The sequence below is a fragment of the Uloborus diversus genome, chromosome 7 (genome assembly GCF_026930045.1).
Source record: "Uloborus diversus isolate 005 chromosome 7, Udiv.v.3.1, whole genome shotgun sequence".
NCBI classification, from domain to species: Eukaryota; Metazoa; Arthropoda; class Arachnida; order Araneae; family Uloboridae; genus Uloborus; species Uloborus diversus.
The window spans coordinates 28243551-28268687 of record NC_072737.1 but is presented as its reverse complement, the minus strand read 5'-3'; the positions used below and the strand labels follow the sequence as shown (position 1 = coordinate 28268687).

The 25137-nt window shown below is 32.9% G+C and overlaps 1 protein-coding gene across 1 annotated transcript in view; it reads left to right on the top strand.

Moving 5' to 3' along the window:
- Positions 1-10016: 10016 nt before the first annotated feature.
- The window catches only part of LOC129226352 (tyrosine-protein phosphatase 10D-like), a 77264-nt gene continuing 62143 nt past the window's right edge, over positions 10017-25137 (top strand). The window contains exons 1-6 of the mRNA XM_054860954.1: positions 10017-10025; positions 10272-10539; positions 16651-16929; positions 17735-18019; positions 18759-19034; positions 19428-19528. Of these exons, the coding sequence (XP_054716929.1) occupies positions 10017-10025; positions 10272-10539; positions 16651-16929; positions 17735-18019; positions 18759-19034; positions 19428-19528 (1218 nt within the window). The remainder of the gene's footprint in view (positions 10026-10271; positions 10540-16650; positions 16930-17734; positions 18020-18758; positions 19035-19427; positions 19529-25137) is intronic.

Sequence of the window (25137 nt, the reverse complement as noted above, 5' to 3'; positions counted from 1 at the left end):
TGTGTATTTTTCATAAATCTTTTAACTAAATCTCCGATCACGCTTTGTCAACTTCGTGGGGTGACCTTTTCTTACCTTGTTTTTGGTCCGATTCTTTTCTTTAAAGCATTTTATCAAGCACTTTACTATAAAAAAAGGAATAAATTAACTAATTTAGAGACATTTCAAACCAATTTACCGCTACTGTGAGGAAAAAAATTCAAATTTCGAACGGTGTTTTTAGTTTGTTTACGAATACTAGCCATTTTAAAGTAATAAATACAATATTGAGGAATAAATAAACAAAAAATTGAAGTAAAATGACTTTTAAGGGTCAACACAATAAAGAAATGATTTAAAAAACCGTGATAATTTTAATTATGAATTTATCCGAAAATATTTAAGTGTACGATGACTTTTGTGGCATATTATTTCTCTGTCTCTTCATTTTTTGACCCATTTCAAAAAGAAGATCCGTCAATAATTTGAAAAACTACTGGGTTGTATTTAGAATGACATAGGAATGATGGGAAAAAATATTGGACTTCATATTCAAATTCAGTTTGCGTTATTTTGGCTTTACTAAAACATTTCAAAGTGTACGAACACTTTTGGGAGCCACCGTATATGGTTTATTTTCAAGGAATAAGTAATCAAATAAATAAGAAGAGATTTTAATAATTCATCATTGATCTATAAACATTTCAATTTCAAGGAAGAATATCGTACTCATTTTTTTCATCATGTCAAACAAGTGTTTCTCTAAGTTTTCAGAAGTTCAACCAAGTTTTAGAACTTCAGACTTTTTACTTTCAGACATTGAACGTTGTATTTAATAAAATTATTTTCACTTTCTCAAATAGCGTTAAAGACAATACTTGTTTATAATTAGATTTTAAAGTGTTCGTGACATTTTTCACTTGTTTTTAATCTTTGAATTATGCGTTAAGTTTCGAAAAACTGCTTTTGAATTTATGATAACATTTTGTGTTGTCATGCAACTATCTACGACTCTGCGATCATTAACATGCAGAGACAATAAAATTTATTTTGAAAATAATTTTTAAAAATACTTATTTTCAAAATTACATCATGAACTATAATTTAGTTCATGCAAGAAACCAATTGATATCGAAATGCAATAAATATTGCACATTTTAAAAAACTTTTATTCGTCATGGAACTATAATTTAGTTCATGCAAGACACCAATTAATATAGAAATGCAATAAATATTGTATACCTTAAAAAACCTTTTTTTCGTCATGAACTATACTTTAGTTCATGCAAAAAACCAAATATATCGAAATGCAATAAATATTGTATATTTTAAAAAAACTTTTCGTCATGAACTGTGATTTTGTTCATGCAAAAAAAACAACTGATATCAAAATTCAATAAATATTGTTTGTACATTGTAAAACACTTTTTTTCCGATTTATTTCAAATCCTTCTCAAATTGTGTAGAAATTTGACCAATTTTCAGAACCACAAAAACAGAAGTGTATTAGTACACACCTTCCACCAATTCAAGGAATCCAAGTACCTTTTCAAATGAAACAGCTGTTGTAATTCGAAGAATACATTTGTTATTCTAATCATACGACAGTTACGGTTGAGAGATCCCGCTTAAATAAAAGAAGTCATGATGCAAATCTGCATTAAAGCGTTACTTTACAGAAAGGAAAGGATTCAATCGGAAGGATTGAAATGTTTCTTTAGCTCTGATGGCTGATTTTTTTCTTTCTTTTTTTTTTCTATGCATTTAGTTGAAGCGAAATCATTTTTCGTACCAAAACTCATAATTGAATCGTTGAGTCCGAAAATCAACCATCTCCATCTTTTATACCAAATAGAGATAATTTTACTTTCCATTGCAACTGGTGTGAACATAACTTTTAGCCTGAAAACAAGTCGTCTCTATCCTCTAATTATAAAATATATTAAGCATTAAAATCCCTATTTAGTTCCGGACTGAAAGTTTTCAGCTATATGACGAATTTCCGCTTCTTTTTTCTATTTTTTTTTAATTTAATTTTTTATTATATGATCATATTAAAGTGCTGTTTAAAACAAGTCATTTTTGCCTTCATTTTGGAAACTTTGCTTTCTATAATAAGAATGAATTCTTATTCGACTTTCGCCCTGCACTCTTTTAAGAACCTGGTTCTCGCATAAATCAGTAAAAAAGCGAGATTTTATCATTTCCTGTACCTCAACTTGTGAGAATTGAAACAGAAGATAATATTTTGCACCAGAATTACCCCTCCCCCCTTGTCCCAATAATTCATCTTTTCTGAGTTTAATTCGTCACAAGTAATAAAAAGCAATGAATCACGTGAATCGCTATCTACCAATCACAGGGCAAGAAATAGGTAAAATAGGGAATAATAAATTTAGAAAAAATAATAAACGGTAAAAAGATTAAATATCGTCATGCGATAAGAACTTATTTTTGAGTAAATTTTTAACGTGCGTGCGAAATAGAAAAACGAAAATGATTGCGCATTTCGTCAAAAGGCATACGACTTGGAAATAATCATCATTGCAAATTTCCGTGACAGTATTTTTAAAAAATCATTTTTTCTCATTAAGCGTCGTTTTTCTTTTGACTGAGGCTAGGTTATTCTTTCTGTCAAATTTTAAATTGTTGTTCCTTTTCCTATGTTGTATGCTGGTTATGATCTCTCGCATATTATTTTATTGATGCAATTCTGTTATCCGTATTTTTTGGCCACAGCTCGTATTCTGTTATCATTCTTTCTGAAATGGAATCAGTCATGCGTGTTCGAATTCTACGTACGTTGACAGCTGTCGAATGTCCACAAATTGCATAACTCGTGAACAGGAAGAATAGAGCTGCATTGAAGAAACTGACAGCAGTACAAATAAATTAAAAGGTGATTCAACTGGTTATTACCGACAAAAAAAAACTATTCTTAAACAATAAGTGCTCCAATTCACGTCATTTTCATTTTTTCCGAAAGTTAAACGTTTACGTCTTTATCAAACTGCTTCGATAGGTATGGGCCATTCTGACGAAAATCCTACAAAACCATGGCTTGCACTTTTGATTAAAAAAATAAATTAACAACTAGCATTAATTAGTATCTTTATTGCTTCGTTTAAGGGGGTCCGGGACACATTTTGAAAAAAAAAATATTAACATTTTAGAGTTTTGAAATTTTTGCACTGATTCACCACCTATTTAATAAGCAAAACCATAATATAAATATTTATAAAACACTTTTTAATTTAAATTTAATTACATTTATTTAAAAAATGGGGTTGCTTTAAATCGCTAAAACTGAAAATATTTTTGGTCAATTAAAAAAAAATTAATAAATTGTGCATAAATATCTAAGCTTTAATTTTTATTCGGCGATTTAAAAACTATTAATTCAACAAATAATAAAAAAATATTTGAGGAAAAATTAAAAAAAAAAAAAAAAAAACATTACTGTGCAAAAAATATTCGAAAATATTTTTTGCACAGTAACGGTTTTATTTTTTTTTCGCCGAATAAAAATTAAAGTAAACTGTTAGAAAAAGATATGTTTCAAATTTCATTACTTGATCAGTTCTCGACTTATAAGAGTTTGAATGCAAAAATTCGGGAAAAACTGAATCATGGAGAAAAACGCGCTTTACGTTTTAAAGTTAAAAATAATATTAGTTAAATGTATACAACAAAAATATTTATATCTTTCGTTCTAATTAAGATAGAAACAAGATTCAAACGTCCTTTTAAGCAGAAAAAGACGGAGAAGTTTTTTTAAATAATTTAAAAAAAATGCAAAATTTGGCGAATTTTGTTTCTCGGACACCCTTAATTTTGTATAATTAAGTGTTAATAGTTTGTAATAAATTATGAAAGGTTTTAAAACAATTTGTTTCGCAACAAGAAAAAAATGCAGGTGTCCCAGCTTAAAATCATTTGCTTAGTTTTCGAATGTTTGATTTTTACATTTGTTCTCTGATTATATTTTTCTTCATAATTAGACCAATTTTTAAAGGATTAGTCATCCACTCTGTTGCACTCCATTATTTTTCAGAGTGGTTGAAATAATTTTAAACAATTCATAAATTACTTATTTAGAAACCATTGATACTTGATAATATAACTTGATAATATGAATAAAATTACGGATAATCAATTAGAATATTTCTAACTAATTGGTGGTAATCATTACATTGATAAAAAAAATTCAAAATTGTCGAATATTGGTTTGTACTATTTCATCGAGAATGAAATTACGTGTACACGCAGAACCATCACAAACATTGGTTTTTAAAAATAACTAAAAAAAACTAATATATTGGAACAGCGCATTGTTTTTTATTATTATTGTTATTATTCTAGTTAGCGAAATTTTTAATCTAGTTTTTCAAAAAGTTTATCACTGCTTCAAAAAAAAGCATCAAGTAATTACTTTCATTTTATTGTTTGCGTTTCATTAATTTCCATTTAAACAATTACAACCTTTTTCTATCTGCTTTCTGTTACTGGTCCGGTATTAATTGCTTTTTCAGGTTTTGATTAATGCTATTATAGCTATTGTGAATGGACAATTAAAATCAGTGAAGAATACCAAACTAATATTTGAGGCGAAATTGTTTTGAATGTGAATGGAATTCAATACGTGAATTCATTTGCATTACAGATAAATAGGTTAGGTTAGTTTCATTAAAAAAAAATCTTTTAGCTCTTAAAATTTATTGCAACAAGATAGTTTCTCCAACTATCAGTTTCATTCCGTGTATTATACAATACAAATGTTTTTAAAAATTAAAATAATTCAAAAATAACCTTCGTCGTCATACTCGTTTAAGTATTTAAATTGAAATATTTTCACTGCATAGAAAAGGGTAAATAATTTTTGAATTCACATATTTTCTTAATGCTCTATGTTATTTCAATAACTAATTATTGCTTTAATGATTCAAAATGTAATTTTCAGAAGCTTTGTTCTTGTAAAATTAAAATACTAAGAAAAGTTAAAGATTAAAAATGAGGTAACACTTTACATCTCTAAATAATGTACTGGACCAATTGAGAGAAATTTACGCGCGGAGTTTACTGAAACTTTTATAATCTACGTCGTTTGTAGTAACCTGTCCAACTATATTCTTTTTTGGAACACAATTGTTCTAGAAAATAAAAATGGTAAATTCTGAACTGCTGTTCAAAATAATTAAACCTCATCTAATTGAAAACAAAGTCAGTATTTTCTACACATAGTATTTTTTTAAATTTCTTATTTCTTAAAGCTAGCATAATTTGCAGAGTTTGATAAAACATGCTGGAAGTTTTGAAATTTAAACTTCAAATATTTATATAAGATATATTTTTTAATTCCTATACGTAAGGGTGCCGAGGGGGAGCGGTGTTTGGAAAAACGTCTACATGCGCTTACTTTGAGGGGAAGGGACCCATTCTTACGTAATGTTTTCCAATTCGATATTTTATGTTAGAAATTGCTCGGTCAAGCGGTTTGGCAGGGATCATATTTCAATTGGATCTGGGAGGTGAAAAAGGTATAAGGATGAGCTGTTTTATACTTGTTTTACAAAGAATGAAAAGTGTAAAATATAATAAAGGAATCGCACTATGTTCTGCCACGTTTATAATTAGTATCGCATCATATAATGGTAATATGTAGTTGACAACAATAAAATAATATCACTTATCTGTTGAAAAATAAAAATCTTTGATAAACGTCAAACTGAGTTTTAACGTTACTAATCCTTTTCTAATAAAATTTTGTCATTTTGAAAAACTAAATGGAATCTTATATAAGAATGGGGGGGGGGTGAAAAATCTTACGTACCCTTACATGGGGGCAGGAGGGAGGTCAAAAAATGCCAAAATCATCCTTACGCAATTAATGAATGGCCCCTGACAGGATACCGTCATACCAAAGCTATTATCAACGATTTTTGCTTTTTCCATTAGAAATTGGACTAGCAAATTTAAGCAAGTTTCAGCGCCTCTGATTGAAATAAAAGCTAATCAGAGAACCACACGAATATTGTAATAATGGAAAAATATTGATTATCTGTAATCAAATAAGCATATTGAGAAATTTTCTCACGCAAAAATTATTTGCTCTCGCCCCCGTTATCAAAATACAAGGTCTTAAAGTCTGACAAAATTTTAGTGTAGCCCCAAATTTTGATAATGAAGTCTTGGGGAGAAATTGAAAGTAAAGAAGACTTTTCAAGTAGTAATTGCATGCAATATTTATCTTTTTATCTATTTATTTATTTATTTATTTATTTATTTATTTTGAGAAAGAGATTACCTCAATCCTCTGCATTACAGTCTTTGATTTTTTTTTTTTTTTTTGTATCGATTTCGCAAACAGATTCATACAGATTAATTGGCAAAAAGGTCGATCAGTGTTTCTGCCGTAAGATCGCAGATAGAGTTTTTTTTTTTTTTTTTCAAGAACTTTATTAGTATCTTTCGTTTGCTCTTGATTAGTTCATGAGATCAGAACGCTGTTTCATTCTCTGTGTAACGAATTGTTGCTTTATTCTGGGGAAAATATCCCCAATATCTCAGCATAGTAGAGCCCCGAAAAATTTGTCCCCATAACCCCCCCCCCCCCCCCCAATAACACGTCTCCTGAAGAAAAACGTCTTGCTGGAAAAAAAGGTCTCCTTTGGAGAACTTAATCTTGTTTTTATCTTGCGTAAAATTGAAGCGAAATAAAAGTGAGATTTTTAGATAACTTCTAACATGAACTACAACATTGTATGAAATGGTGAATAGTAATCTATGATATAAAGCAAGATTTTCTACAAAGGTCAAATATTCGACCTTGCCATTAATACTGAACAATAGGCCATAATTTAGATAAGTAGTAATAATGTTCTGTTTTGTATCCTACGATGCACGTTCGTTGCTACTTTCTAGCTCCATTTGCTGTCAAAATTGTCTAAGATTTCTAGGATTATAAAATGCCGTTAACGCTCCGAAATCAGATATAGGTAAGAAAGTTTTGCTCTATGACAGATATTCTTATGTTAAGTGAGAGAAAAGAACAGAAAAAAATGGAGCAACATAAACTGATCGTGTGCTAGACGAAATTATGCACGAAGCAATTAAGTCACCAAAAGACGAGGGTACCACAATCAAACTGGAAATGGTGTCTCTCAAAGAATGCGCATTGTAAAAATTAAAATCACAAGAGCAGCTTAAACCACCCAAGAACGTGCCAAAATGCATTGTGGTAGAGGTAGCTATATGCTGCATGTTTTTAAATATCAGCGCAAACAGTTCCACCTTCAAAAAATTCTTCAAAGGGAATTGTACGAAATCAGTGAAATCAAGCAACATCACATTTCGTGTAGAGGAGAAGTAGGGGTACCAGAGCAATAGGGCCTGATACCTAAAGGGACCTGAGACGTAAAATAATTGACGATAAAACTAAGATTAATCGAGTCATTTTAAAGCTTAGCAAAAATGGAAAGTGCCCGTTTCATAATATGACAAGAGGGCCCAGGAATGAATGTCCTGGTCAGGGGTGCCCGAACCCTAATTTTTGGGAGGGCAGAAATTATCAATTTACCGAATTTGTCGAATGATAAAATAGTGTTTTATGCACACGTAAGTAAAAGTTGCAATATTGCAATTATGTTTCCAAAGCGGAATCGTCAAACAAACATGCCGAATGAGAAATTTTTTGGAAGGTCACACTGATCTCCTGTGACCTCCCATCCATGCGACCCAGGTCATGGCCATGAACACATCTAGAACCATAAAGTTTTCCCAACTTTCATACTCCGGCACCATGTAAGGCAAACAAGTGAAAGTTTTATTATTAATTTCGACAAGGCAAAGGATATGATCCAATCATTATATTTAGCACCTATACAATTTTGATCCTTCAATCTTAACCTTTTAGCTTCTGCAGAGGAAATATTTTCTGATTGTAATTTAAAACTACTCTATAACTCTTCCGGCAACTGTGCAGTATTCACGCCGTAAAATATCACAACCTTCTGTAGTGCTTGCCCTCTTTCTGAATACACAACAGGCATCATATAAACGTGTTGAAGAAGCAATTAAAGGATTACGATCATAGTGGAGGTCGCAATTTGCATTAATTTGTTTTGGAAAGGAACAAGAAATGTTTTTAAAGAAACAGTTCCTTCTATTCAAGTTCATGGCTGTTTTTTTTTTTTTTTTTCACTTTTATCAAAAAATTTCTAGTGTTGTATTTAGTATTCAGTCTTTACAGTTTACCTCCTACCGCTACTTGGTCTAGCTTACATTTTTAAGGAAAAAGATGTTAGATCATACAAATATTTAGCTCGCTCTTTTTTGTTTAAATAATATATGGCAATGCTAACCGCGAGTTCTTAAATCGTTAATTAGAGCATTTGGATCAGGTAACTAGTACAAGCAGATACAAGATCTCCTCTTTTATTTATGGAGAAATGTTAAACTGCTTCGAAATAATAAAAAGGAAAATACCAAGAAATAACTTAAATTGAAGGATAGCAGTAGTCACATTCTTCTCAGCTACGTTGTGATCAGAATTCCATTTGGAAGTTTAATGTCAGTCTTAAATTATCACAAGAAAGGAAAGAAGACGAGATTGCTTTGCCGGTTTCATTCCTCCTGACCCACTAAAATAATACAAAACACGTCCCCAAAATATTTTAACAATTGTTAATGCTTTTAAACAAGATGGGTGCACCAAATAAGTCCAGTAGACAATCCCGCCCCCCTATGTAGGATAGCAAAATTTTGTTCAATCGTGATTTTTTCGTCATCAGAAAGTCTTAACTGAGATGACGCGTTATCAACGAGCAGTTTGTTATTAAAAAACACAATTGTAGCAATAATTTTTGAAAAAGAGAAAAGTGCGGCTCAAATTATGTAGAGAATGCTTTATCATTATCTAGCTTTCAATCTTAAATTTGAGAGTTGAAACATGCATATTTTTCTTAATGGGAAAGTTCGGCTTGAAATGACTTGAGCGCACTTTGCTTCGTTTGTGAAGTCTTTTTCTTAGAATAATTGAAAACTACAGGAATACTTAAATTGTCCTTTCTGACCCAGAAAAGTTATTTTATCCTTTTGAGTGCATTATGATAAGTGATTAGTATTTTTAAAAAAATCTGTTATTTTAAAGTTTTTCGTTTTCAAACAAAATTTTATTTTAGATTTTAATTTTTTTAGCATTAAGTTGAACCTTAAGATTAAACAAATCATTAAGTGAAATTCCGAAGTCTGTAAGTGACCTAGTTGCTGAGATATAAGCAAAAGAATGGTTCACAGCGTATAAGTTACTTGTGATAAAGATCCTAGTATGTATCTTTACTTAGCTCCGTTATCGATTATTGGCATAGATGAGGATAAAATCCCTAAGAAAGCAACGTCAGTGAATAAATTTCATTCTTTTGCTCCAGAGAAGCCTTGATTCAAAATTTTCATTATGATTACTATTAGCATTACATTTGCAAGGCAACAGAATTTGTAGCAATGGCGTTTAACATTTAATGGGGAAATCACATGAAATTTGCTATTTTCCATCCTAACCGAAATAATAATTTTATTTCAGAATTTTAACTTTTCGACGTTAAGCTGTACCTTAAGATTAAGCAAATCATTTAGTGAAATCCAGAAGTATCTAAGTCATCTAGTTGCTGAAATATAAGCAAAAGCAAGCCTTAGATTACTCCGTGACAATCAAGCCAAGTATAATAAAAATGCTTAAAAAGGAAACACTTTAAATCCCCCGATTACAAGAAAAGCCTTTGAAACAAAAGCAAGAATTTTACTTATTCATATTCAAGAAAACAAATGGCAACAGATCTTTCGTCTCAATGATTTTCTTCACGCTATAAATTTTAATAAAAGCATTGCTGCGGAAAGTTGAGATGAAGCACTGAATATAATTTGAATGGAGGAAAGCCTTCGAAGTTTAGGGATTTTATGTCAAAATCTATGTGTCATAATTGATAGTTTTTAATTGATATCTCCGCTAATTATTAACGGAGGATGATGTTAAATAGCCAAACATGACGACGGTAAGATTACGAATCCATCGATACCTGGTTCGTTGGTCAGTTCACTGTCGTTCGGGAGAAGTAACTTGGACATACATACATAGTTGCATACATAGGTACATATGCTCAGTTTTTAATTATATAAGATGTTTTGTTTATTTGGTTATTTCAGCGTGGTAATGAGAAATTTTGAAACATTCTTCAGTCGTTGCAAAACATTCATTTTGAACATTTCCCTGTGATTAATTGAATCTTTTACTTCTTTAGGTCTGTTTGCCGGCGGAACTCAAGTTCCGCATCCCCAAAGAAGCTGCTGGCTTATCCGGTGATGCCCCGGACCAGGGCGTGTTCCGCGTGTCCTACCGGCCATCCGACGGATATCGTACTGCTTCCAACTTCACTGTGGATCCATCCCTCATCAACCAGCTCATCACCATCAATGATGTGCTTCCTGGCACACAGTACACATTCCAGCTGTACTACTCCAACGGGAGTGTACAAGACAAGCTACTGTGGACCTCCGAACTGCCCACCAGTAAGTTCAGCTTTTCCACATTAAACAAGAATTCATTTGCAAATTATTATACAGGGTGATTCGGAGCAACGTGTCTGAAATGTTTATGGAGGTCAGGCATATAGTATTAAACGAGAATCATATGAGGCAGTGAGAAGCAAAGGGATGTAAGCAGACATTTTCAAGTTTCGAGTAAAATGCGTATAAAGATGACGTCCTAGGTAGCTTTTCCTTGAATTTTTTTCTAAATCATGCTATACAGCAGCACCTACCAGAGTTACAACTACTATCTCTTGCCACAAGACAGAGGAGAAGTTTCCCCTACTATTTGTACTGGTAATCTCCAAATTTTTAATTTTGCCACTTACATCCCTTTGCTTCTCACTGCCTCATATAGGAATACAGGGTCGCATGCGCAATCCAGATGCGCAAGAGGGCGCTGAATGTCCTGAAGATAGCTGGCCAGGATGAAGCGACGGTAATGTCAGTTATGTTAACTTCGCTTTCTGTAATAAAATTTCATTCTCTGTAATGGTTTTTGCTTTTTCCTTTGTCAGTCTTTGAGTCCATGTAGTGCGTATGGATTGCCCATGCAACCCTATGTTTCTAATACCTGACCTCCAGGCACATTTCTGCAGGCCCGGATCTACGTACCCGCACACCCCGCAGTACAGGGGGGGAGAGGAAATCACAGCACCAAAGTATCCACAGCTCAAGAAACCAAAAAAGAAGCAAAATACTAAATTAAAAGAACCTATGCTCAAATTTTAAATTTTTTTAATGAAGTGAAAATTTAGGAAAAAATAGAAACTCAACACCTATTAAGTAAGAACAAAAGCGAATCTTAACTAATTGAAATAACTTATTAGGAACTGCCAAAATTGGTACTTTCTAAAACTTGGACTGAAATGACAAATTTGGTTGATCTCGGGGGGGGGGGGAAACAATGTAAAGCTGTAGGAGACTTGTTTCCTTGCTGAGATAAGTTATCAATAAAATTAGTTTTTAAAAATCGGGATTAAAAGCTCGCATAGCTACCCAAAAGCGTTTAAACAGGCAAGTTAAAACCAAAAAATAATAATAATAAATAAATAAATAAAACGTTTTAAACAAATGAATTCAAAATATAGGTGGAAATATTAAAGCAGTTAAAAAACAAAAAATAATCACTCTTTTAAAAATTCATTATTAGAAGGGGGGTGGAGAGGTGAGCAATCCAGTTGGTGCTGAGGGGCCCTGCTAATATTTTGCTGGGGTGTCCAAGTTATCGATCCGGGCCTGGAAGTGACGTCTTAAACTTAGACAACTGTTAGGGATTTTTCACTTATTCAGGGTGGCCAAACTGGAGGAGAGGTCATGGTGCAAACTGCGCCATTGAAACTCTAGGGGTGATGTTCTCTTTTGGTGGGGGAGAGCTTTAGCTCCTCCGGGGGGGGGGGGCTTCGTGGTGTTTAGAGAAGGGGCTGGACCCCTGAATAGAGTTACTATAAGCATTCTTGTAAAAATTAGTATTTACCAGGAAGCAAAATATATGTATGATTTTGATCTTTCCACTCGTACGTAGGTAAAAGAAATACTTTTAATCCTAATAAAATTAAGAAATGCTCAAGCGTATTGATTAGGGATTGCAATGCCGGTATACAGAATACCGCTATTTCGAGAAATTTTTGCAATTTCGAAATACCGGTATTTGCTGAGGTAAAATACTGTTATTTTCGGTATTAGATAAAAATAATAAATAGTTTCAATTAAAACATTTTCGATTTTACTTATTAAATATCTACTTATATTTTAAATGTTCATTTCTTTTTCCATGAAACAGAACCAAAATCAATCTATTAATGCAAAAATTTTGCTTCAAAAGCAAGAACTAATAGAATATCATTAAACAAAAGTAGCGAAAAGATTGCAAATTGATATTGCCATTACTAGATGGGGAGATGAATCGCATTTTCGTGCCGTGCGCTTTTGTGCACCTTGTTTTTGTTTTTTCCATTTCCCTGATCACTCACTTTCCCTTTTGTGAAAGTTAGTTTCGAGTGTAATTTTGCATGCATTTGTCCTATGAACGATTTCATCTAACCATCAATTGCAGTAGTTCTTTGATTCCTTTTCTAATTATTTGTCTCAACTGTACTACATTTCGACAAAAACTTTTTCTTGACAGCATAACAAATTGTAATTTGTTGTCCTGTCTCGTTATTCGGCTTTATAATTGGCAAGACAATATTTAGAAATTACATAGTGCCTTGAAAATTTGCATAGAGGTAAAGCATAATCAATTGAAACATATTTTCAGATATTTACTGAAAATTATGTAAATAATTATGTAGATATCTGAAAATATGTGTCAACTGATTGATTGTAAAGAATTTTGAAGAGTAAACGAATACGAGAAACTAACAAGCTCAGGTATAGTCAAATTTATCGTAAATTTCGAACTAAAGGGCAAATGAAAAGTATACTCAAACCTCTCCTGCTCAAGAAAAAATGATGTTAATTTTTTAAAAGTATCGTCTCTCGGAAGGAAATTACAGCTGTGTAATTATAAATTTAAAAAATAACAATCATAGTACACACAATACAAAGGAAACACACATAAAATGATTTATCCAAAAATAGCAGGCAAGAGACCGAATTTCCTGAAAATGAAGGACTTCTAATATAATAAGAGGAGGTGTATCGTGCATTGTTAACAGTACCACCGACCTGCGTGAGTTCAGAAAGAGTATTTTCAACTGTAGGAAAATTGAGCACTAAAATGAGTTCCAGGATTAGAGACAATTCAACAGCTGTATTATATTTTTTACTATTATTTGTTTTTTATTATGACATTTGTTCCTTGTTTTATATTTGTTAATACGTTTTCATAAATAATACAATTTTTGTGCAAAATTATAAAATGTGGCATCGAAACAATATGTTTTCAAGCATTTTTTGAAAAATTTCAAATACCGGTATTCCGGTATCACGTTTTAAAAATACCGAATACCGATATTGAATTTTTGGTCCAGTATTACAATCCCTAGTGTTGATAGCACATGCATTCTGCAGGAGAGCAGTTTCATTCTAAATCTTAGTTGGACGATGAAGAACTTTATCCTTCATCAGAAAATGCTTCTAACCTTTTTTTCTGCTTTATGATTTGCTTGTGATTTTTTTCTTCTAGTATTGAATTTGAATTAAAATAGTCGCATCTTTAGAAATACTATATGGGATTAATAGTGAAATCAAAAGAGAAAACAATACGCTCTCTTGTAGTGCTGCCATCTAGTTAAAACAGGTGATACTCAATTCGAGAGAGGTATAAAATATTGTAGTGTGATTTGATGTACGTTCGTGAATCCGTAAAAAAATTAATGTTGATATTTTTAAACAGATTCAATTAAAATGTAATTACTATGTTACAATACCAAACGTTTGATTCCTAATGTTTCAGTCAATAAATTCTTTTTACTTAGTTTCCCGGAATTTCGCAGCAAAATATCTTCTATAAAAACAGTTTTAACCGATGTTAAAAAAAATTCTATTGTGTTCTTGTACCATATTTTTTAAGGAAAATTAAAATCGAACATATGGGAATTTTACTCATGTTCTTTGTTTTTTAATAATAATCACAAATCAGGTAAAATGATGTCTGAAAACATAATGCTCTTAAAAGGGTGTTTTCAATTCTTCGACTATCATCAGTATTGGCGACTGATGCACAAAAAAATGAATGGTCAAAAGACCCCCCCCCCCCCTAAGGTTTTTTTTTTTTTTTTTGCTTAAAATTGGGTTAGATGATTGGATTTTACTTTCCTGATTAAATGACCTCTAAAAAATGTAGAATATGTCCTCAAAAATCGGGACGAATATCCGCCGTAGAATTCCCCGTGTCAATTCAGAGTTAAATTATTCTGAAATAACATGAAAAAGTCCATTTATTTAAAATTTTCAGTTTAAATTTTGTGAAATAAATCAATCCACCCTAAAAATAATTTTTCACCCGATTGTTGTTTTTAACTGTGAAAAGTGAGAGGGTAACATGGACGGATACAGGGGGCATACTGAGGAATTCCCCCCTTCTGCTCCTACGTACGAACCTACGGTTTTGGATGCGAAAAATTTCTGAAACTGCTTGGATGCCAATAGAAAGCACCAAATCGGCCAGGAATAATGAACCTAATAGGGCAAAAAGGTTACTAATTAATTTTATAAGCTGTGAAAAGAAGTAGCATTTCAAATTACTTATAAAATGTTTTAATAATTAGAAAAGAGTGCTGCGATCGTTTACATTTAATTTATAAACGAGAAAATCACTCGTCAAGGTATGACGGGTGAAAATTACTTCTTCATTCGAGTGAAGCAACTGCTGTTTGGGGATACTTTAATCGTTGGAATTTTGGATCACATAATTTTGTGTAATTCATTGTTCCTTTCCGGCGAGATCAAAATACATAAACTCTTTTTGGTGCCAAAAAATTGGCAATAGTTGAAAAAATAAAAATTAAAAATAAAATAATAGTTTAAAAAACTGAAAAAAAAACACGTTTTCGTAGCAAAATGAACTAAAAAGTGAAAAATAATCTTTGAATGATAGTAGTTGACCAATCACTTAATTTTAATGTAATACAAAAAAGCGTGGGGTGCTGTCTATTTACATTTTTGCTTGGACAACAAATGTAAGAAATTCAAGACAACTGATAAGAAGCCCCCCCCCCCACGCTTTTTTGTATTAAATTAAAATTAAGTGATTGGTCAACTACTATCATCCAAAGATTATTTTTCACTTTTGAGTTCATTTTGCTACGAAAGCGTGTTTTTTTAGTTTTTTAAACTATTATTTTATTTTTTGTTTTTTAGTCTTACGTTGGAGAATTATCTGGCGACGAAATTATTTATAAAACGAGTGCGAGGTAATATCTTGAAGTTAAGACAAGGGCACCCCGATGGGAAGCTACTGTGAGCCATCGATGTATGTTTGCGGAAATCATATTTATATTACTTTGAAAATTTGAGATGCATTTGAATAAAAGATTTGTTCAACAATGGTCCGATCAGCAATGAATTTCCAATTGAAGGCTCACCTAAATTTTGGCATGAAATTAGTTAAAAACAATTATATTTCATGTTCTAATTACCTTGGAATATTGGAACAAATTTTGTCTGATGCAGAAAAATTAAAGGTTTTTGTAGATATTTTTAAATAATTTTTACAAGCATTTTTTAATGTATTTTTTTTAATTTTTCCTTTTTCACATTGTTGGATTTATGACAAAATATTGATTAAAATTGGAGGAAACTAACAATTAAAAGAGTTAATTAATTAATTTGATTATAGAATATTGCATTGTCATCGGGTCTGAGGTCGCGTGCCAAATTTCAAAAGAATCCGATCGCAGGAAGTGGTCGAAATTTGAGCTGCAAGATTCCGTTACAAGATACATACATACATACAGGTGAAGCTAATAAAAGCGTGTTAAAAAAACGTATCTCAGCAATTGAAATATTTTCGTAATAATATATACAAAATGCAATAAGCCTGCTCTATTGTAAAGTAGTTCATGCTTATGAATATCATCATTGCTGGTGACGTCAGAGCGTTACTCGATCAGTGATTTTGGCTTTTTTCTATATAAAGATTCTTTGAGCAAAAATATTATGTTTAGTAGTGTCGACGGTTTGGTGAGGGGGGGGGGGAGTCATAACCTTCCCCGGTATCCCCTCCTGAAGGGTAAGACCACTTTACTCTTGGAAGTGAATTGGTAGTTATCCCCCTCTCCCAGCTCGAGCCACCTATGCTTATCAGTATCGAATACCGTTTGCGATGGCATAAAATCTTGTGTGAGATTTGGTAATTTTATAATTGCTGAATGACAAAAAAATAAAATAAAATAAATAAACTCAGTGCTTCAATGCATATTGTCACCTCATTTCATAAGCAGAATATCGTCGCCTCCGAGCAACACTTAGACATCTAATCCCAGAAATAACACTATAAGATATCTTACTGTTGCCCTGAGGTGACAATATGTAAATTTCTATTTTTCAAAATATCAACGAGGACTTTTTTTCTTCAATTAATATTTCAGCTGTGATATGTAGCTCTGTATAGTCCTGTGTTATAATGCATTCTGCATTTTTTTTCAGCCCCAGACCCCCCAGTCAACCTAACCGTAACTGTACTCGGAGGAAAAGTAGCTGAAGCCTCGTGGGAAGCTCCGAAGCGCGGAGGCTACACCGGTTTTAAATTATCATTGATTCCACATTCAGAAAAGGACGATATTCCGGTGCGGAATAATTACATCAGTCACGTGGCTCCATTCCTGCTGAGAGACTTGACGCCTGGGGCATCTTATGAAGTGCAGCTCTTCTCCGTCTTCCATGGACAGGATTCATCAACATTCGTTACCACAAACTTCACCACAAGTAAATAGAATTTTTCAATTGTATGCGTTTGAAAATGAAATGTAATGGATATTAGCCGTTATACGTAGATAGCCTCTAGTTGCTTACAGCCTTCTACGCACCTCTAGGGGGGGGGGGGTGCACACTCAAGGTTGAGAACCCTTGACATAATAGATATTGATGTGGTTTAAATATGGCCGTAATTAAATCATATTAAGAAGCAAATTGATTAATTATACTTAACATTTTGTTTTTTGAAATCAAGACGAGCATTGATATCAAACTGAGCATCTGGAATGCAGTATCCTGATTGCAACAAGCGAAGCAAACGGAGTTGGCTTGCCAAAGTTTTTATGTAGGTTTTCACAAGTATTAGCCGTGACAAAGCTCTCCAGCTTGGTTTGTGTTGATGCAGTTATGCAAACTTGAATTATTAGGGCTCTTATATGTGAAGACACAAATAACAAGAATAGAATGTCTTTGGGAAAGAGTAAATCTTAAAAATTAGCTATATAGAGCCTGGCGTACAACGTCTAGTAAAAATAAGCCCAGCAATGCCCTAATAAGAAACATAAATTTGATAGTTTACTCATTGTTTAACTACTAAATTGAGAGAGTAAAGCCTGCTTTCTTAAAATGGAAGGAACTTTTTTTTTACAGTAGCTCTAAATATATATTTTCTTTCGATCTTTAACAGCTACTTTAATTTTGTTGCCTGTGTATGACGCTTTGTGTCAATTTATTTCAAAAAATAGCTTATTTTGTTCATTCTGAAGAAAAAAAAAGTGGAATTTTTTATGACTCATTCAATTTATTCCCGTTTCAGAACCCAACACTCCTGGAAGATTCATCGTCTGGTTCAGAAATGAAACTACCCTTTTAGTTCTTTGGCAGCCTCCTTATCCATCTGGTATTTTCGAGAAGTACAGAGTGAGCATTGCTCCCGAAGATGCCCTCCAATCAGAACTGCTTGTCGACAAGGAAAGGGACCCACCAGGACCTGCCCAGGCCGCCTTCTATGGCCTGGTGCCTGGAAGGAATTACAACATCTCAGTGCAGACAGTCAGCCAAAACCAAATTAGCGAACCTACCAAAGCTCAGTACAGAACAGGTAAAATACTGCTTTTAATGATGGTCCCTTAATATTTTTGAACACTGGTGCTAGTGGCATACATCTTAATCAGACAAAATCTATCAGTAGATCTATATCAAACAAATATGTCTAAGAAAGTTCTTATGTCTTTGTATAGAAGTTTGGTAAGAGCTCATTTGGAGAAATCTGTTCAGTTTTGTCCTAATTATCTCAAGAAAGATATTTCTCCACTGGGAAAGGCTTAAAGACGAGCTACTTGGCTAGTATAGGGGCTTTTAAATTTAGATTATAATACTAGTCTTAAAAAGTTTACCTCCTTTGCTCCAGGCTTTATGTATAGCCTGGAGCATAGGAGAGTTTGAGGGGAAATGATTCAGTTGTTTATATTTCTCAAAATGAAAGATGTTAATGGATTAAATTTTTGCACGGAAAGCAGGACATGGAGTCACTGTTTTAAGCTATTCAAATCTCTGGCTAATCTGGAAATTAAGAGAAATTATTACTATAGTAGAATGGTGGGCGCTTGGAGCAGCTTACCGGAAAAAGTGGTAATGAGCAAGGGGGTAGATAACTTTAAGAGGGCCATTGATCTTCATTGGAGACTAGTAAATTGACTAGGACCTGTCTAGCTGGGATCAGAGCCTGTTGATGGTCGTCACATTTGTATTGTAAATCTTATCTTTTTGTTAATCATGCTTATTTAAATTTCATAGCCGTGCCCTTTAATAAATTGTAAATTCCAATGACTTTTCTCTAGTTCCTCTGCCACCCACAAACGTGACGTACGATAAGAATAAACTCGAATCATTTGCTTTTGATGTTCGATGGGACCCTCCAAAGAAACTGTCAGAGTTCGATCGTTACCAAGTGGCTTTGGGGATCCGAAACACCGTTCGATACCTGATCGACAAGGATGAGGAACGGGTGGTAACTTTTGATGAAGATCTGGAACCTGGATCCACCTATGAAGTGGTTGTCAAGACAGTGAGTGGCAATGTTGCTAGTTGGCCGGTCACCGCAAATGTTACCACAAGTAAGTATTCAATTCTTAATGATTTGTCATTCTTTATTAGACCAATAATAATCAAATCATTATCTAAAAATTTCTTAACATGTTTTAACTTTTGAAATCTAATAATTTTCTTTTTAAAAAAGTTTTACAATATCAATTTTACAGTTGAAAATCTCATAAGATTCCTCATCAACAGCGAATAATATTTTTACTATCAATATCACTGTTTTAAGTGCAGCTTGTTTTGATTCGTCAAACTAGGACTTTCTGTCAAAATTTATTCACATCTTTCAAAAAAATATTCTTTTCTGTATGCTGGTTTATTTAAATAATTATGAGCATTAGGTTTCTCACAAGCCCATTCGCTTAATTTCAGCGAAGAAAAAAAAAGTTTGTTTGTTCTTTGATTTTTAGGGCCCCTGCCTGTTCGTATCGTTTCCTCATCATCGGAAAACGTCGGGGAAATTTTCTTGAAGTGGGAGCCTAGCAGAAATAGCACGCAAGATTCCTACCGTGTAAGTATTCAGTTTCTCATTTCATAATTAACTGAAATATTGAAATAAATTTCGAAAGCCAGACATTTAATAAATTATTTTATTTACGTACTTGTTTATTTAATTAGTTCAATAGTTTCCCGGGTGACCAAAAAAAAAAAAAAAAAATACATTGGCGTCTAGTTGTTTCAGAACAAAAATCTTTTAGATGCCATGTCACCTTGAACTATCTATAATCCTTACCTATTTGCCTATAAACTACAAGAAATAATTTTCTGTCGACTGTTTTTTTTTTTTTTTTCGTGATTCTTACGATTTTAGAATTTTTGTCGATTTCTGGTCATCCACACTCTCAGAAATGGACTTTCAAATTTGACGAAATTTTCTTCGTTTTTGACGAAACCACTTCCAGGGATATGCTCCGAGCGAACATTTCGTCAAATTGAAGAAACTGCTTTTGTTAGTGGTTTGAGGATGCGAATTTCGTCAAATGTAAAGAAATATTTCTTCATTCTAGTTTTGTCAAATTAACAATCATTTTCGTAGTTTTGAGAGCATTAGTTTCGTCAAATTAATTTCGTCATATATGAGGACGTTAATTTCGTAAATTTTTAAGAAAATTTATTTCCTTTTTTTTTTTCTTTGAGCACATTATTTATTTATTTTTTTTTTTGAGAATACAGTCGAACCTCGTTAATTCGAACACGCTTAAAACAAATAACTGCTGAAATGAACTTTTTTGCAATCTTTGTCTTATTGTTTATTGTTTTTTGAATAAAGCGAACCAACTTTTTATAATGATCGATTTTAATGGTCCCTTTAAGTTCGTTATAACGAGGTTCGACTGTATTTTATAAGATTCGTGTGCGTGTGATCAAATCCTAACTTCAGAATCTTACCACCGTAGTTTCCCACTTTATTACGTATAGTCACTTTCACAGGCCCGTCATTTACGAGGTCAGGGGGTCAATTGACCCCCCCTCCCGTCTTGATTTTTGAACATTCATGTTTTTATACATGACTGGCCGTTGTTTTAGTTCGTTTTCTGTAAAATTTTTATTGAGTACAGACTCTTTGTCATATTTGGGAAAAAAATGAAAAAACGGGCCTGCAGCCCCCTCCCCCCCATCAAAAAAAAGACAAGTAATTGTTAAAAAAAAAGAGGCACATAAAATATGTCAAGCGAATTTTTATTTATGTAAAAATGCAAACAAACAACTTCTTACAAAAGGTAAAAGAAATCATTGCAGATTAAACTCCCCATGATATCTAATCAACCCCCCCCCCCCCATAATGGGGGTTTTCCTTCAAAAAATCTAATTTTTGTCGGATATTTTCCAAATTTGGCACAGAGGTTCGTTATTGGAGGCTCGGGAATTCACACAAGGTCGTTTATGTCCCTCTATGTGGGGGGTGGGGGGGACAGACAACCCCACATTGGGGTTTCTCCGTATTAAAAAAAAGTTTTTGTCCGATCTTTTTTAAATTTGCCACAGAGGTTCTTAGATGCTCAAGAATCACGCAGGGTAGTTTTCATCACTTTATAAGGGGAGGGCGGGCGATGGGGGGGGGGGGGTTCTTTGAAAAAATCCAATTTTTGTTGGATCTTTTCAAAATTTGACACATAGTCTCTTTGATGCACGGGGATTCACGCAGGGTAGTTTTCGGTCTTCTATGGGGGGGGGGGGGCAACCCCTATGGTAGTTTTCCTACAAAAAATCCAGTTTTTGTTGGATCTTTCCGAATTTGGTAGAGTTTCGTTATTTGATGCTCAGGAATTCTGATAGGGTGGTTTTCTTTCCGCTATGGGGGGCAACCCCCATACGGGAGGGGTTCTTATAGAAAAACAGTTTTTATCATATCTTTTCCAAATTTGGAACAGAGGTCCTCTGATGCTCGGGAATTCACACATGGTAGTTTTCAACCCTCCATGATTGGGGGGGGGGGGAGCAACACCGCATTGGGGGTTCTCCTTATATAAAAAAAAGTTTTTTCCGATCTTTTCTAAATTTGCCATAGAGGTTCTTTGATGCTCAGGAATTCACGGAGGTTAGCTTTCGTCAATGTATGGGGGGGGGGCAACCCCGATGGGGTTTTCCTTGAAAAAAATTTATTTTTTGTCGGATCTTTCCAAAATTTGGCAAAGAGGTTCGTTCATTGATGCTCAGGAATTCTCATAGGGTGGGTTTCGCCCCGCTATGGGGGACAACCACCAAATGAGGGGTTTTCTTACAAAAAACCAGTTTTATCATGCCTTTTCCAAAATTGTCACAGATAGATATCCTTTGACGCTCGGAAATTCCCGTCTTCGTCCCGCTATGGAGTGGGAAACCACGTGTGGGGGGGGGGGTCTTAAAAGAAGCCGTTTTTTGTCTGATCTGTTCCAAATTTGGTACATTTGTCTTTTGATGTTTCGGCATTCTCATAGTGTAGTTTTCGCCCCGCTATGTGTGGCAAACCCCATAGGAGTTTTCCTTATTAAAATCCAGTTTTCGTCGGATCTTTTCCAGATTCGGCCCAGATATTCTTTGATGCTGGAAATCCACATAGGATAGTTTCCCATGGGGTAGTATTCATATGGGGTACTACCCCATGTGATTAAAGAACCTATGTGCCAAATTAGAAAAAGATCTGACAAAAGCCTGGATTTTTGTAAGGAAAACTCCCCTAATTGTAGAGGGGGGTGCCCCTAAAGCGGGAAGAATATTTCAAACTGTTTGAACTACATCGCTACATCGCGATGTAAGGACGGCGATGCATCACGATGTTGAAATTCCTACATCGCCCTGCCCCTACTGGGAATATAAAAGTGCTACTTCCTCAGCAGACATTGGGTTCTGGAAAAATAAATCATGTGCCACTTTTATGCACAGTTAGATCGATATATGCTCGGGAGAAAATTGCTGAGAAGTTTCTTCATTGCATCGCATGAAAAATTCCAGGAAAAAAAAAAGATTTTTATCCAACTTATACCACAAATTTCAAAGAAAAAGTACAATAAATTGGACAACTTTAAGTTAGTACATATTTGTTCTAAAATTAGATACAGAAATAAAATTAGATAATCTTAAGAAAAAGCTTACCTTTTTCTTTTTCTAATTAATTATTTGTTTTATTAATTTTGCTTGTATGTAGAATGTTTATTTGGCCACATGAAATGCATGCAATAATAAAATTCCTGTTTTTTAATACAGGAATTTTATTATTGCATGCATTTCATACTTCATACTTTGAAAGCAATTTTCTGCCAAAATTGCAAAAGGTATTTGAAAATATAAATCTTAAAAAAATGCAGATGTGAAATAAATCTTTCGGTAAAATTAATTTAGTGTAATGTTTGTTAAATAATTATAAAAATATACCTTTGCTTTTCCTCCCTAAGTTTTTACTTTTATTTCCAAACATGTGTAACATGAAATCAATGTATAATATACGAACATTTAGAATATTGTTATAATTATGAAAAAGTCTTCGTCTGTCCTTGTTCCAATTATCTCCGTGATGTTGGATCCATCCTAAAAAAAGTTTTAAAAAGAGAATATATAACATAATAAGTAAAGGTTTAAGTCCATGGGTGTATGCCCTCATGCACATGGATCTTTTTTCTATTTCGAGGAAAGTTTTACGATTAAATTCATCAGTTTATTTCTGAAATAAAACATGTTTTCACGATATCTTTCAAAATCTGAGTTTTTTTTTTTCCTTAAGTTAAAAAGCTACGATTCGCTTGTGACTTTGAAAAGCATCTGATTTAATTTTCATATTTTTCAAAATATATGATGATTTCAATGCTGACAGCTTTTTTTCAAGCAGATTGCAAGAATGAGTTATTTTTACAGCGGATGAACAAAATTTTTATTTAGGCAGATAGACTCTAAGTTAGTTTCTGAAATTAATTTCTGAATAATATTCTAGAATTAGAGTTTCTTCAATTTATCGAGAATCAGCATTATTTAGCCATTAAACGAGTTAATTCTTTTGCACATCAAGTCGTGAATTTTCATTTTTTTGAACTATAAAAAAATCAAAAGTGCGAAAATTGTTGATCTGTGATTTTATTTTTTTAAATTTATTTTTTATTTTAACCGATAGCCAAAATACACCGTTTTTCTTTTTTTTTTTTTTTCGATTTTCGTGTTCCGTTTTCTTCACGAATGTTTTCTGAAGTACTCTCTCCCCCTACTCAAATTAGTTCCAATAAAGTACTTATGAATTAAGTAGTACTGAAACTGGTGATTATGATTTTATTTGCACTTTTTTCAGAGATTTTATTGTGCTATGTTATCAATAAACAACATTTACTTACCGAGCTTTACCTCCTTAAACCATTATCAAATTCGAGTCAAAAACCCAGGGCTCCAACACTCGAAGCCAAGCTCCATTTCATAAGTTAAATAATAATTACATAAAGCAACCTTCTAGCTGATGGATAGGGATTTAGTAGAAAAAAAAACTGATTTGGGGTAGAGTACTTACAAAATGGGGCGTAGCTTAAGGGCGTGTGTACTTCGGATTTTTTTAACTCAGCGGGTAATGATTTTAAGAGGGAATGCTTGCCAAGTAAAATTTTTAATTGATAGTATAGTATCTTGAAATCTTTAAAAAATATTCGAACAAAATCATAAAATCATCAGAATCAATCACTAGTACAAAAATATTCAAACGTAGCTCTACTTACTAGTTTGGGACGGAGACGAAGGGAGTATCACATTTTAACTAAGCATATTTGATTTTTAAAATATGCAATTTTCACGCAGTAAATAAAAAAAAAAAACGCCAAGGGAGAAGAGCTGCCAAAGATAGGGGAAACCCAATAACAAAGTGCATTTCCTTGTTTGTTTGTGTCTTGAGAACTAATTGACTGATATCAATGGATTTTTTTTCCAAAGATTTATAATGAAAATAGGGACCAGTGTGGTGCAAACAAGCAAAGCTTGTTACTTCTTATCATATATTTTCATTATCCTTTTAATTTTTCATATATTTTCATTATCCTTTCAATTTTTCAATTGAAGTTCGGTTAAATTTTCAGACATTTTACTTTGTATCCAGCAAAATCACAGCTCCAACAAAAAATTTGGATTTATTGAAAGTTCATCTATAAAATGCTTCTTAGTCTGACTTAATGTAGACCGGGATTTCTCACTTTTTGTTGACAATACCTTCAGGCGGCAAATATGGCAATAAAATTAATGCTGCATTTATTTTAGCTGTAGAAACTATGTATAATGGAAAAATTCATAATTATGACAAATCATGTAACACAAATTGACATAGAAAAACCTATAAATTTAGTGTATGAAGTGGGAAAATAAACAAAAAATGCTTATTATTGTTATTACAATTTTCAAACATGCTGCTATACTATCTTTTCTTTTTAAATCGAAGTTAAACATTAAAACTCTACTTTCAATAATTTATTTTAATTTGCGGAAAATTTTGAAAAAATATTGAAAATATTCTGCTGAAATATCAAGCACAAAGATAGAGTTCTTTATGGAAAATAATATTTTCTCTATCTTAAAATGATTTGTATTAAATTGATATTTACTTTACTTCATGTTTTATGCAAGTAAAAAAAAAAAGGCTCCACAAATAATGAACATAAGCACTTATTGCTAGAAACATCT